The 13,673-nt window shown below is 43.2% G+C and overlaps 1 protein-coding gene across 4 annotated transcripts in view; it reads right to left on the minus strand.

Moving 5' to 3' along the window:
• The window catches only part of DPP10 (dipeptidyl peptidase like 10), a 445,885-nt gene that overhangs the window by 403,775 nt on the left and 28,437 nt on the right, over positions 1-13,673 (minus strand). Inside the window, exon 1 of one of the 4 annotated variants that reach the window (XM_079310522.1) lies at positions 8,040-8,152. The exons of the other annotated variants lie outside the window; for them this stretch is intronic. Within the exon in view, the coding sequence (XP_079166648.1) occupies positions 8,040-8,099 (60 nt within the window). The 5' untranslated portion in view covers positions 8,100-8,152. Of the gene's footprint in view, positions 1-8,039; positions 8,153-13,673 lie in introns of those variants that run through there. 4 annotated transcript variants of the gene reach the window in all.

Below are 13,673 nucleotides of genomic sequence, written 5' to 3' on the forward strand. Positions count from 1 at the left end.
CTCCCTTTCTCTAACCTTTAAGAAGAAATACAGGAAAATAAACGCAGGTTTTGGCTCTGTTATCAGGCACAAGGAATTATAAAAGCTATTTTTTAACATGATGGTCATGTCTGCAGGTCATCTCTGCAGCAAATATGAGCAGCAACGTTCGTGGCATTAATCCCACACTGGCAGACTGATGCAGCTTTCAAGCTGAGTAAGGGTTTAATGCTCTGAAGGGAAGGGAAAAAAAGATTTCTTTTAGATAAATTGCTTAATTGGGAAGTCAGGAACTCTCCTGCCTAAGCAATTGATTTTACAAAAGAAAAAAAAGTTTATTTCAAAATGTAAGCCTGCTATTAATCTATAATACCCAGGGAAAAACTAAGCCAAGTTTGCCTTTTCGCTGCTGAAACCACAATTTTAAAAACATAAATAGGATAATAAACAAGTATTTAAACAAATATTCTTCATTCCTTGGCTGTTGTAGTGAAGAGCAAATTCAGAGGCAGAGACGCCGCTCCAGATCTCTGGCAGATCGTTTACCCAGGCGGCAGGGGCGGGGAAATGGGGCCCCCAGAGGGACTCAGCCCTCACCACTGGCATCAGGAGATCAGCAACCCTGAAGCTAATGGACTTTGGTGTATTGACTTGCATGGTGCTGCAGATCTCAGGGAAAAGCTCCGGCAGCATCCCCTGCCCCGGAGAAACTCCCTCACCTTCTGCAGGAGCACGAACAGAGCATTTCCAGTCACCAGTGTGATCACCGGGCACAGGAATCTGCCCCAGCTTTCTCCTTCCCTCCCTCCCTCCCTCCCTCCCTCCCTCCAAAACCTTCAGCAGGTCTCAGCTTTGTCAGGACTGAAAATGTTTGCAGATGTATCCAGGAGGTGTGAAACTCTCCCTACTGCTGCTGCAGGGGTTCCTCTCCGAGGAGCAGCCACAGGGCACAGTCCCAGCCAGGGGCTCCCCCTGGGCAGAGCACCACTGGTGAAAGGGACAATTGGGATGGGACAGGCACGGTGCCCTCCCAGCAGCAGGAGGAACACGACTGCCACCTTTGAAGACAAAGTTTTGGTTTTTTAATGATATAAACTTAAAGGCAAGTTTGATATCAAGCACTAGCATATTGCAACTTTCTCAAGCTGCAGGAACATAAAACCTAAGAGTTACTCTTGAATATAATAGCATCAATTTTTCTGTGCTTAGCAATTTGCTGCACAATTGCACACTCTTTTAACATAAATAGATTTAATTTTAATTCCACCACCCTTGTGCTAACATGAAAATTCTTAGAAATCCTCATGCAGAAATGTCACTGAATGACTATACCTGACATCTGTTACTTGCAGAAGTAGCTCAGGTTGTAAAAGAAGCAATAGGCTTATTATCTTTTTTATTTCTTTTTTTTTAATGAGTTACATCAATTAAAACATTACGAAATAAGCTTAAAACAACTTAAAATTTTTAAAGAAGAGTTTAACACGTGTACTGTTATTGTCTTCCACAGTGCTAAACCATTATTGCATAGGTAGCTAAATTTGGACAAAAATTACCTAAATACTATCCTTGTATGCCCCCCAAACCTTTTCTTAAAGGGGAAGCATTTGTATAATTATTATCATAACTTTCCCAGCAAACTCACGGTTTGGGGTTTTTTTTTTTTATTACTTTTCTATGTTACTACACAAAACAGTATATATAAATATATATAAATATACAGTGCATATAAATATAACAAACCCTGTGTATATATCTTTCTTTTTCCCCATATTGCCTAACTTTTCCAAATATATACATATATATCTTTTCCAAATATATACATATATCTGTGGGTTTTTTCCCCAGCATGAAGCCTGCAAACAATGTGCTCTCTTGCTTCTAGGGAGATAACTTTGCAAACCTCATCTGTCACTTCTCCAAAAGAGTACATTATCTCTGTCTCTTTGTTTCTCCTTAGGGCTGACTTTCTGCAACAACTTCTGTGTGACAGGTCAGATCTGGCAAGGTAATCTAATCCAACAGCCAATACCCCAAGTAAGGTCTTCTTAGCTGAAGCTAAAATACAATACCCCACTCTGATCTTTCTTGACTTGCCAGCTGCTTTTAGCAGCCAGTCACACTCAAATTCCAGCTCCCTGAAACTCCCTTGTCTGTGCTTGCTCCTGCCAAGCTGCCACCACTGCCTCAAGGTGTCCTTCAGATACCATCTCTGCTTCCTTCTCAGCTTTCTGCAAAGCTTCCCAGGGCTCACCCCCATCCTTTTCCCTTGGTAAGGTCACACACAAGCTCAAACTCAACAGCCTTCTCCTTGTCTCCAGTTCCATTCTTCTCCTTTTTTAAACTCTAGCTTTGGATTGTTTTTCTGATGTATCCTCTGGGAAGAGGTCAGCAGCCCAAGGCCAGCATCAGTATCACTAAGATTTAAACAATTTTGGACATTATCCTGCTTCCCTGGAGGCCCCAGCATCCTCCCCCCTCTGGCCCTCCTGATGTGGGGATGAGACCCACAGCACACTCCCACCACTCAGCTTGGGCACAGGAGCTCCCTTTGCCATCAGCACTGAGAAATCAGCATTTCAAAGCATAATTCACTCCAACTACTTCACTGGTTAAATTTACAATGAAATAAATCACTCCCTCATCTGCAGCAGCTGCATTAGCTTCACAGCTCAGGACTGTGGAGAGTCTTCAATTAAGCTGATGACTCTGATTCTAGGTGTTCCTTCCCTCTGGTCCCCTGGGTTTGCATATATTGCTGTGAATCACTCCTGGTTCCATTCACAGTGCAACGAACCTGCCTGTCTCATTCCCTCTCTTTGAAACAAAAAGCCCCCAAGGCATTCTGCCACATCAGGTGCCTCATTTTTAAGAATCACAGAAGTTAATTTTGCTTTGCTTCTGGCACATGCTGCCAGTAACACTGGGTGTTGTCAGCACCTGAGAAGTCAAAGTCACTGATCCAAAAACCTGTCAAATGATTAACACAGCACAGTCACAAACCTGGATGCTGCATAACTTAACATTTATAATTCAATTTGAGGACCTCAGATAAAAACCTTTAAACATCAAAGGTCCTAAGCAAATTCCAAAGCAATGCTCAGGTGTTAGACTGCATGTCAGTCTTACTATGCTAAGTTTAAAAATGAAATACTGAATTAAATAAGCACAAAATTTTCTTAACACATGGTTACTGAAATAGTTTTGGATTAAAGAATGAGAAAGATTAAATTCCTCGTGATGTGGTATCTGCTCAGGAAAGTGTTATGTAACACTCACAGACCCATATCCTAAGTGGCTTCAAAGAGAATCAAACTTCATGCCCTATTCTTTAAAGTAATGATGGACAGTAGGAAAATTTTTATATGACTACAATCCAGGAAAGTATTAACTCATTATTAATTATAATTTACCACCATGTTCATGTATCTTTGTATTTATTAAAGTGACTGCTTTCTAAATTCCTATGGTCAGCATTACACTGAAAACCATGAATTGCCCATTATTAGAATACAAGGGGGTGGGGAAGATTTGCTATATATTACATATATCAAACCTATACTACCAAATCAGTATATATTCATGCATATAAAATAATTTGATAATTGTTTTTAAGTGTTATAAAAAGAGCAGGGAATTAAGAGTGCAAAGTTTTGAAAGATAATACAAGAGAAAGACAATATAAGGAAATGGGAAGATTTAAAAGTTGTGATTTGTTCCTCGAATTTCCACCTAGAGACCTCTAGTTTGTCTTCCCCACACATATGTAAATGTCATCATGAATGTAGTTTTGGTGTACAAAATTCAAATAAATCAAACCAGCAACTCCACTCAACAAAAATGCATTCGGTCAACAACATTAAAGTATTTCTATCATCCTCCAAGCCAGGCTCTTTGATGAGTGCTATAATCTATAATTTTTGGACCCTAACAGGTCACTATACACCTCCAGACAGAGTCTCAAGAACAAAATAAACACAGGAGCATTGCACATTTGCTCAGTGCTTTGGAAAATAGAGATATTTACTTGTTCTAAGTGTGCATTTTGAGCTGGCCCCATCCTGTAGGTGACAGGGAGCTGTGTCCCCATGGCCAGGCTGCCTCCTGCCACCACCACACTGCGCTTCCCCAGAGCTGCAGCTCCTCACACAGCACCACAAACATGCTGGCACATGGCACAACACTGCTCAAATCCCATATGGCCTTAAGCAAAATACCATGCAAACCAATTACATTTAAATGTACCACTTATTTGGTTTGGGTTTTTTGCATTATTATGCTGCCAAAGATTGTTTTCCTTCCAATGGCACTGCCCTGTATCACTTGTGCTCTTTGCTATGAATCCTGGCTAGTTCATAATTGAACACTCACTGAGATTATCTGTTAGTGACTTGCTTTTGATGTAATGGATTTCAGAAATGCTGCTCTCATTTTAAGGAATTTAGTTCCTAAGCAGCTGGCAGATTGCAGTGATTCTCCTATCTGCACAAGGCCTGGTGTGAGCACATCCTGGGGGCATTCAAAGATCCAGCTACCTGAAGTTTCAACCCAAAGAGTGTGATCCAACAGCCTTTATGACCAGGAACAGCTACACATGGATCTCTCTGTAGGAGGAGATGTGTTTGCAGTTTGCAGGAGTGGGCAGACGTTTCCTGCTAAGGCAGAGGTTTGGTTTAAAAAAAAAAAAATAGTTGCTCTAAATACAATACAAACTGCAAACCCCTTTAAAATCTTTGCTCCTCAACCTAATTGTAAATAAGAAAACTATGAGTACACCACTACTCATCAATTAGCAGGTGCTAAAACATTACTACAATAAACCTGAACTGTAAAAATTGCTGATACAGTCGCTGCACACTGATGAAACTTGCTGCAGAATTTCTGCTAAGGACATATCTGCACTTTCTTTTTATAGTTTACAATCTAAGAGCTAATGAATAAATAAAAGTGAAAGGAAGGCAGGAAAGAAATAAGAGTAAAAGGTTATAACATACATATTATATTACACAGTAATTATGTGCTTCTGAAATGCCAATTAGTAACTCCTTCAATGATCCAGCTTGCAGTCAAATCAATATGAGGTTGATAACAGCAGAGAGTCATGATCTGGTAAAGAATATTTTATTATTAAAGAATGCATAAAGCCACAGAAATATTAGCTTAACTCCACCACCTTTTTTTTTTTTTTTTAATAAGAACAAATTGTAGCCACAACTGTGTTAAGAGCAAGACAAACTTTTCTATTCCACAGTCCCTGTAAATATCACACACCTGTTTAGTTTGTTTTCCTAGCTAGCCAAGAGAATTGTTATTTTCTATTTACTGGGTGGTGGGTTTTTCTGTTTTTCCTTTCTTTCCTCTGAGCAAGGCAAACAATATTTTAACAGAATTTTTCTCTGTCAGACGAAACAGAATGTTGAAAAATTATTTGGCCATCAGCACAACATGGCAGTGCACAAAGCTCAGTGAATCTCCAGGAAGAGCTAATTTGCTTGCTGTGTTGACAAGATGAGCCAAAAATCTGAAGAATAAAACCAATTTCATAGCCATGGGGTGGATCCTGGAGTCAAGCATGCAACAATACAGAAATGAGGCAGGTATTTGGCATTCCCTGCTAGACCCTGTAAGATTCTGTTGCACATCTCAAAGTGAAAGATCACTGCTCATAGCAGTGTCAGCAAGGTGGTGAGGTTTGCAATCAACTCAAAACTAACTATAAAAAGTCTTAGAGGTGAAAGGCTTTTCTAGGAGATTTTGCATCCAAGAGGTTTGGTATCTTCAGCTTCTTTTCTTGCTCAATATTCATTTTCCTCTGTCAATTTGTTTCTCTGTCACCAAACTTTGGAGGCAGTGCATCCAGTTCACAGATGCACAAAGTTGTACCCATCCTTCAACAAAGAAGGATGTGAGAACACCAGGGCTGTCCCTCCATGCAGGCACTCCTGCAGCCCCAGGGTGATTCAGAGAGGGAACTGGCACATATGAAGTTTGCAGGATTCAATTCAGTGGACAAGTGGATCATTCTACTTGTTCTGTGAATTCAGAAGTTTATGCAGCATTACAAAGCAGAGTGTGGCTGACCCAAAGATCACTGAAAAGTAACATTACCTTGATATTAACACACAGGAGCCAAGATGTCACAGCTTTGTGTGTTGGGCAGAAACATCAGAGGAATAAATAAGGGGTTAGGGATCTCATTCTGATAGGTGTGAAGTTTTCCTGTAACCTTTTTTCTTGAATCTTCATAACTGCAGGAACTAACACTGTTTCTTGGGAAGTCATGCTTAAAATGCCATTTATATTTGTTTGGTCACTAATGAAGTATTTTTGAAGTCATTTCCAATACAAGGTTCTCATTACCTTAGGGAAGTTACTGCTCCTGTACAGTAATAAATACTTTCTCATGGAGTATCCATTGGCTCAGCATTGCAGCACTTAAAGCTATTTATAAACCACATTTTACACCTGACACATAGAATTAAGAGCAGAAAAATGAGACAGTTTTCTAATGCCATCAGTATTACCATGTTGGTTGTAAGAAGGTTGTCTAGAAGGCTCTGATTCATGTTCTCTCTTTTTGAAGACTATTGACTCCTCTGGTTTTTGTTTTTTTTTTTTTTGTTTTTTTTTTTTTTTTTTTAATGGCATATTGATATTCGTGGTTGTTGTTGTTTTGGCTTAGAAGTCCAGTCAAATGAATTTAATAAGTATTTCTGGCAGTGAAAAATTAGCATTGGATGTTCCAAACACAACAAGGGAATAGTTCCCACAGCAAATACCACACTTCTCTCTGTTCTCTAGTACTTTCAGAGATAGACCTGGAGAGGATTAAATGGTTTGAAGCAATTTAAGATTATATTTGGTGACTCTTCGAAGTAGGTCAGGGCAATTGCAATTCATCACTTCCCATGACCTTGCCCACTTGGGGCTGTTGTGTGGTGTGCTGGACACAGTTACACCTTGCACAGCAGGTCACTAGAGCCACAGGTAACCCCCTCCCCATCCCTGAGCCTGCAGACATTCTGCATTACTGATCACACACTGCACAGCCTAATGCAGCCTGGATAAAAATGACAGTGCTAATCGAAGATTTATACCTTTAATCCCCTCCTGCCTCAGCTCTAAGTCATGAGTTTTATTCCCAGCACTAAAGGGAAAAAGCCCAAGTGAGATTTTCCTAACATGATGCAAAGTTCAGCTGCTCCTCCTGAAAAGACAAACAAGCCCCAGACCCCTGAACTTTGCAGCCCTAGATTTCCTCACCCCACACAAACGAGAGCACAGCCTGGCACCCACTGCCCTGAGACACCGACAGAAAGGCACCGATGGACTCTCCAGGCTTTCACATCATTTTATGAAACAAAATAGCTAGTGTAACATTTCTCCATGCTTTATTTTCAGGACTAAGGTTCACTAATCAAATATTGTCACTGACTGCGTTTTTGCTTCATTTCAGGAAAAAAAAACAAACCACCAAACACTTATTTCTGCAGAGGTACTTCCTACTGAATACCAATCTGGTTAGGGATTTCATTTTATCGCTCTAGAGTGCAGTAACTCAGCTAGAAAGTAGTTTTCAATCAATGCAAAGGCGGGATGGAGTCAGAGCTTGGGCAAGAAGGCAGCCGAGGACAGAGCCCGCTACTCCCTGGGCTCTTTCCCCAGCATCATCTCCCCCGTGCCCAGCCACAGCTCCCACCCAGCTCCCCGCACCGAGGACACCGCCGCCAGCAGCAAGCACACCGCCCCGCCCGTCCGGAGCGCACCGAAACCACGGTGTCTCACCAGCCAGCTTCACAGCGCCCGCCCCGAGCGGAGCCTTCGCCGCGCCGGTACCGGGAGCGGCGCCCCGGGAGGCGCCGGCAGCCCCGTGCGAACTTCGGGCACGGAGCTCAGCGGCGCAGGGCTGGCCCGGGAGGCGCCGCTGCCCGGCGGGACGCGCGGCCGGAGCTGTCCCGAGCTGTCCCTCGCCTGTCCCCGAGCTCCGCCGAACTTCCCCCCGCTCGGCCCGGCCCGGCCCGGCGGCAGCGAGAGGGGAGCCCCGCTGCCGCCCGCCCTACCTTGACGGCCCGGGTGGAGTGGCACTGGACGTGGTGGGACACGGTGGCCGTCTGGTTCATGTTGCCGGCGGGTCCCTCCCGGCGCCTCCGAGCGGCCGGGGGGCTCCGGCTGCGGCTCCGCTGCGCTGCTCCGCACCCCGGCAGCTCCGCCCGCCCGCTCCGCCCCGCCCGGCACCGCCCCGCCCGCCGGACCGGCTCCGGACCGGCACCGGCACCGGCGGCACCGAGCGCAGCCGCCCGCAGCCCCGCCGGCAGTGCCGCCCTCGCCCCGGGGCTGGGGAGCGGGACGAGATCAGCACCGCTCTGAGAAAGCCGAGCCCCGCAGTGCTCTCAGCCGAGATGAGCAAGACTGCAGCGGAAAGTTTAAGAGCTGGCTTCTCTTTCCTTCGTGCTTCACGGGGGCTTTTTATTTCTACCTTCCCCGTTCCGCCTCTTCCCTCGCTTGCAAAGAGCCTCCAGCCCACTGCGGTACGGGGATTGGGCGTGCTTATGTAACGCAGGTACAGGCACCAGCCTCACAGCCCCTGCCAGGGCACACAGAGTATCCGAAATCACCACGCTTTGTTAAGTACTGCAACAGCTCCACGCTTCCCCGGGGAGCGGAGGAGATGCTTCTCCAATTAGACTTTCCTCCAAATAACTTTTCAATGGAGTTTGTTGTGGTACAGGCTAAGAATCGGTACCTCCAGGCTGCTGAGCAGGACTTGCCAGAAGAACACATTCTCTTTCTGCAGGTCCAGCCCAAAGCTGGTACAAAGCCAGGATTTGGGATGGAAGTTGGTAAGCTCTGCAAGCAGATTGTGACACTGCAGGCTGATAATGAACATATGTACATAACATCATTAAATGACTCTTGCTTTAGAGAAATCTCCCAGTAAAACAAGACACAATGTGCCACACACTAAGGCATTAGTGGAGTGTCTTTGAGGGGTGCACAAAACTGCAGACAGGGCAGGTAAAGTTGGTTCAAGAGGAAGCAAAGAAGAATGAGGACAGACTACAGCCAAAAGCCATGGCACAAGACTCCTAAAGAAACTGCTGGTTTGGAACCTCTCACTGCATGAGACTCCAGCTTCAGGCATCTCTGAAGCATCTGTTCTTTCAAGAGGGAGGCTGTTGAGCAGTATTTGCTACCATATCCAAAGTTATACTCCCAGTGCAGGAAGTTTTTTGCTCAAAAATAAAATGGCACTTAAAATTCAGGCACTGGGTTGAGCTTGTTTTATGGTTCTGTCTCATTTTCCTCCCCTACTGCCACTCCATATTTTTTTCCAAAGTGATTTGAAGAAAGTGTACCATGCATGTGCCCAAAAAGTAGGTGCAAGAAAACAAGTTTTGCTAAATACTTCAGGCTGTACTTGAAGGTCCATCCCACTCTGCAAAGGAGAAGGCTGAGAGCTTGCTGTGGTCACAGCTCAATACATCCTCACACAGGCCTATGGGGACCCTCATCTGTGCTGGTATTCTCATCATGACTACAGACATCTGCCAGAACTCTTTCTAATGGGGTTCATTTTCACAAGATTTTAATTTCCTGAAGGAAAATCTGCTTTAAATCATCTCACACAAAATATTCCAAAGCCAAAATTCATTTTACACACCTTAACTCGGACACAAAGGCAGGTGCTGCTGGAGATGGAGCTGGTAAGGAAAAGACTGATCTGCACAAATGTGTCTGCCTTGTATGGAAAAGCAGCTCTGGGTAGAAACAACCCCTCCAGAGAGGGGAGAGCAGTCACTGTTTACTCCAGTGACACAGAAAAATGCCATTGCCAAAGGCAGCCAAATGCAAAGGCACAGCAAGAGAGTCTCTCCTGGCCCAGCCTTGATCATCTCCGGGCTGGCCTCTAGCCTGCAGGACTGCTCACATTAGCCTCCTTCACCTTAGCAGATTTATTGGATTTTGAGCAATAAAAACCCCATTTAGCAAGCATATCAGGGGCTCAGCAGTGCTCCTTCACCTCTCTCTATCATATGCAGACAGGAATGAAACTTAATGGATATAGATGGGGGAAAAAAACCACCCTCACATAAAAATGAGACATGATTCAACTCAAAGGTGAGTGTTGAGGAGGAGGGAACAAGTGAATGGCTGTTTGGGTAAAGGACTAACAGGCTAACTTTCACCATACCCTGCCCAAACATTTGTCCTGAGAAGAAAATTATGACTTCAAGTTATTGTCACCAGGAGCTCAAGCAAGGAGAAATAGCCTGGAAGACTCAAAGACATTCTTCTTCATCTTGAAATACACTTGTGTTTTACAATCTCACATGGGAACTATTGTAAGACAAAAAAAATGAACTTATGACAATTTTAGTTGGACTAAATATCTGTGGGTTTTTGTAAGCTCCTATGAGAATTTTGTGCAAAGTTTTCATCCTTGATTTTATACTTCACAGTGGCTGACCTTCTGTGAAAGCCCCAAAACCAGCTTTAAGCTAATACAGAAATCTCTTCCTCATAATAACAAAGAAAAAGCAACTTGGGCTAAAAAGTTGACAAAGACAAAGATAAGATCAATAATTTACTGGCATTGTTTAAAAATGAACTTCTACAAATTTTAAGATATCTATTCCTAGAAAGAGCAGCTTGCTGATTAACCTCCTGCTCCCACAAGGTGGGACCTCATTAGAGGATGAACCTAACAAGGTCTGGAGCTGTAAAACCTCTGTAAGTGTGTGGTTTGTCATTATAAAATATCCCAGAAACAAGGCAGATCAATAGAGTGGAATTCCACAAAATGCCTACTGAAATCCTCCTGAGCACCACTCTGCTGCTTGCTTCTCCAGTAATGTCATTCCCTGCCACCCTCCTGCTCCCTGATGTGGCTGTTAATCCTTCACAGGTGTAATCTTCTTTGGGAAGTGGCTTTGTAGCAAAATGCAGTTCACCCTGGCTGCTGACTGCTAATGCATGCATCCATGTTAGCCCTGCAAGGAGGTTCTCAGATTTTCAGTGCCTTTAGGGTGCAATTAAATAACTGAGTGATTACCAAAATATGCTGGAGAATATTAAAGCTGGGAGCAGATGCCTCTGTTACACAGTGCAATAGAGCAGGTGGCACTTGCCTGTGTTGGAGCAGCCCTGAACGAACCTCCTTCCTGAAATATTTAAAATTAGTAAGAAATCAACATGATCAGCCAGGAAAACTGATTAAGCTATCCAGAGTTTGAGAGAAAATCCCTGCTTGTGACAGAAAAGCCTGCCTGTCCCACTGTCCAAGAGCAGACAGTGACTGTGGGCAGCAGAAATACTGCTGGAGCCAGCATTTCCCAGAGGCTCCTGATCACTATTCAAGTCCTGCAGTAATCTGCTCTTAGAAACTCCCAATACAGTTCCCCAGCCACACATTTTCCTGCCTCTTATTTTCTAAACCTTACATTCTTAAAAAAAACCAAATTCCCACAACCTTTTTTTTTTTTTTTTTTTTTTTTTTTTTTTTTTTTTTTTTTTTGTCATGTTAGATTAATTGTATAATCACCATCCAAAGAAATAAAAAAATTAAAGTGTATATTGGTAATTATAGATACTTCATGGCAACATGAAGTTTCTATAGCTGTAGAAAAATATTTGCTCTCTTTTCTGTTTTATACAAGTGCATAAAATTTAGTCTTACTGCTGTTCCACATACCAAGGGCTTAATTCTGTGCTCACATATGTTGGCAGCTATTGACACAAGTGAACTCAATCTCCAATTCACACCAGTTCATAATCAGTTTACAAACTTCCCTGTTTATGGAAGAAGAAGTTTGAATACCACAAGGGAGGCTGACTTGGGATCCCTGTGAGGCTGCAAGCTCCTTGAGAGTTACTGCCCACCAGGAGCCAAGCTGTGTGCAGTGCTGGGCTTGTGTGAAACACAACAGGGCAGAGCCTGCCTCCACTCAGCTTCCCAAAAATGCTCTGCCTGGGCTGCAGTGCCAGGAGCTGCTGCTGCTGTGCTAACCCACAGTGTTTGGTTCCTGCAGTGAAAGGTTTCTCCTAATGGACACCTCTCCCACTGGGAAAGCACAATGTTATCCCTGCCAGGTGGTGGCATATTAACTGTATGTGTGTCACTCCTTTTAGCACTCCAAAATTCCCTCACAGCTCACTGTCTTGAGGTTTAGCAGGATGATTTCTAACCAGCTCAGTATGGTTCAGTAATTGAAATTTTGAACAAAACCAAGCCAAATCCACTCCATTGCTGAAAGACATGCTCTAAACTCATAAAATCCAGTCCAATATATAGAATTGATGAAGAAGCAAATAAAGAGGCTCCTCATTTATAGTAGCTAAAATCCACTGAGGTAAAAGAGTACATTAGTTATGATTATTTTCTGTTCTCATTCACTACATTTATTTCAATAGAAAATGTTTAGTATTTGCAACTTTTTGGAAACAAAAGGTGTACTAAAAATGTTCTGGTGCACAAAGGAACCATTGGTGCACAATGATTCCTTCACTTAATTTTGTGTAAATGTGAAGGTGAATGGTATTGAATCACAGTCAGAAGATGAAAAAAACAATCTTCCTTGTTACAATAATAATTAATTACTTCTACTAGATTTTGCCTGCAAATGGAAGATATCATGAAAATAGATTCAGTAATGTCTACATATCATTGATTCAGTGCAGAGAGTATGTTGTGAGAAGAGATGGAAAAAACAGCCTGCATACAACTGCCTTGTTACCAGGGAGGAGAAGCAAGTGGTTTTTGAGATTTAAAACTGCGGGCAGAGGCAAGAGAAAATGGTCTGTGCCTGAATGAACTGAATGTGTCACCCACAAAACCTGTACAGACAGGAGGTGGCTTTATGAGCAGCACTTCACAGAGCACCTCCTAGCAGGTCTCTGTGGGCTGCTGAATTAATTCTGATGAGTCACAGGCAATGCCACAAGGAAGGAGTATCTTCTTCAGGATCTCTCCAGTCTGTCCTGTGTGTGCCTGTTACCAGACTCAGAGAAGAAGAAAAAAGCAATCTTGAGTCCTTTTCATTTTCCAGTGAGATTTCAGAGGAATAGCCAATACAATCCAAGAAAACAAAACAAAATTAAAGAAAAAAAACCAACACACATGGCCACCAAGTTATACTAATTTTCTTTAGCACACAGTGTATTGACAGATATACATACTTTACAGGTGAGGAATTTCAGTAAGAAAGAACAAATCATTTTTCCTTGGTCTCACATTATTTCCATAGTAGACCCCTGAAGCACTCTGCTCCATCTCACTGCTTTCATTTAGCCTTCTATTTGTACAAGCTATTGCAGTATAAAAAGAAGGTGAACCTGACCTATCTGAGAAGTAGATTTAATTTCATGCATAACTATTACTCACACTGCTAACAGGATTCAATATTTCTACCATGCTAGAGCTACAGGATGAGTAATGCTTTTGCATGTGTGAGGATTTACAGGAGCACAGGCACCCATCTCCCTGCCTGTGAGCACTGCACCACATTCAGGAGCTGCTGTGAAGGACTGGTGCACACATGCCAAAAGCAGTGTCAAGTCATGTCAAATTTCTGTACAGGCTGGTCCTTCTTTACACCTTAAAATCTTGTTTGTCAGGAAACAGTGAATGCCACGCAGAGCACTTGCTCTGCAAGAACATCACAGCCCTGTCCAGTGCTGGCTCTGTTGGGAATCTT

This window comes from Erithacus rubecula, assembly GCF_903797595.1.
Source record: "Erithacus rubecula genome assembly, chromosome: 8".
Classification (NCBI taxonomy): Eukaryota; Metazoa; Chordata; class Aves; order Passeriformes; family Muscicapidae; genus Erithacus; species Erithacus rubecula.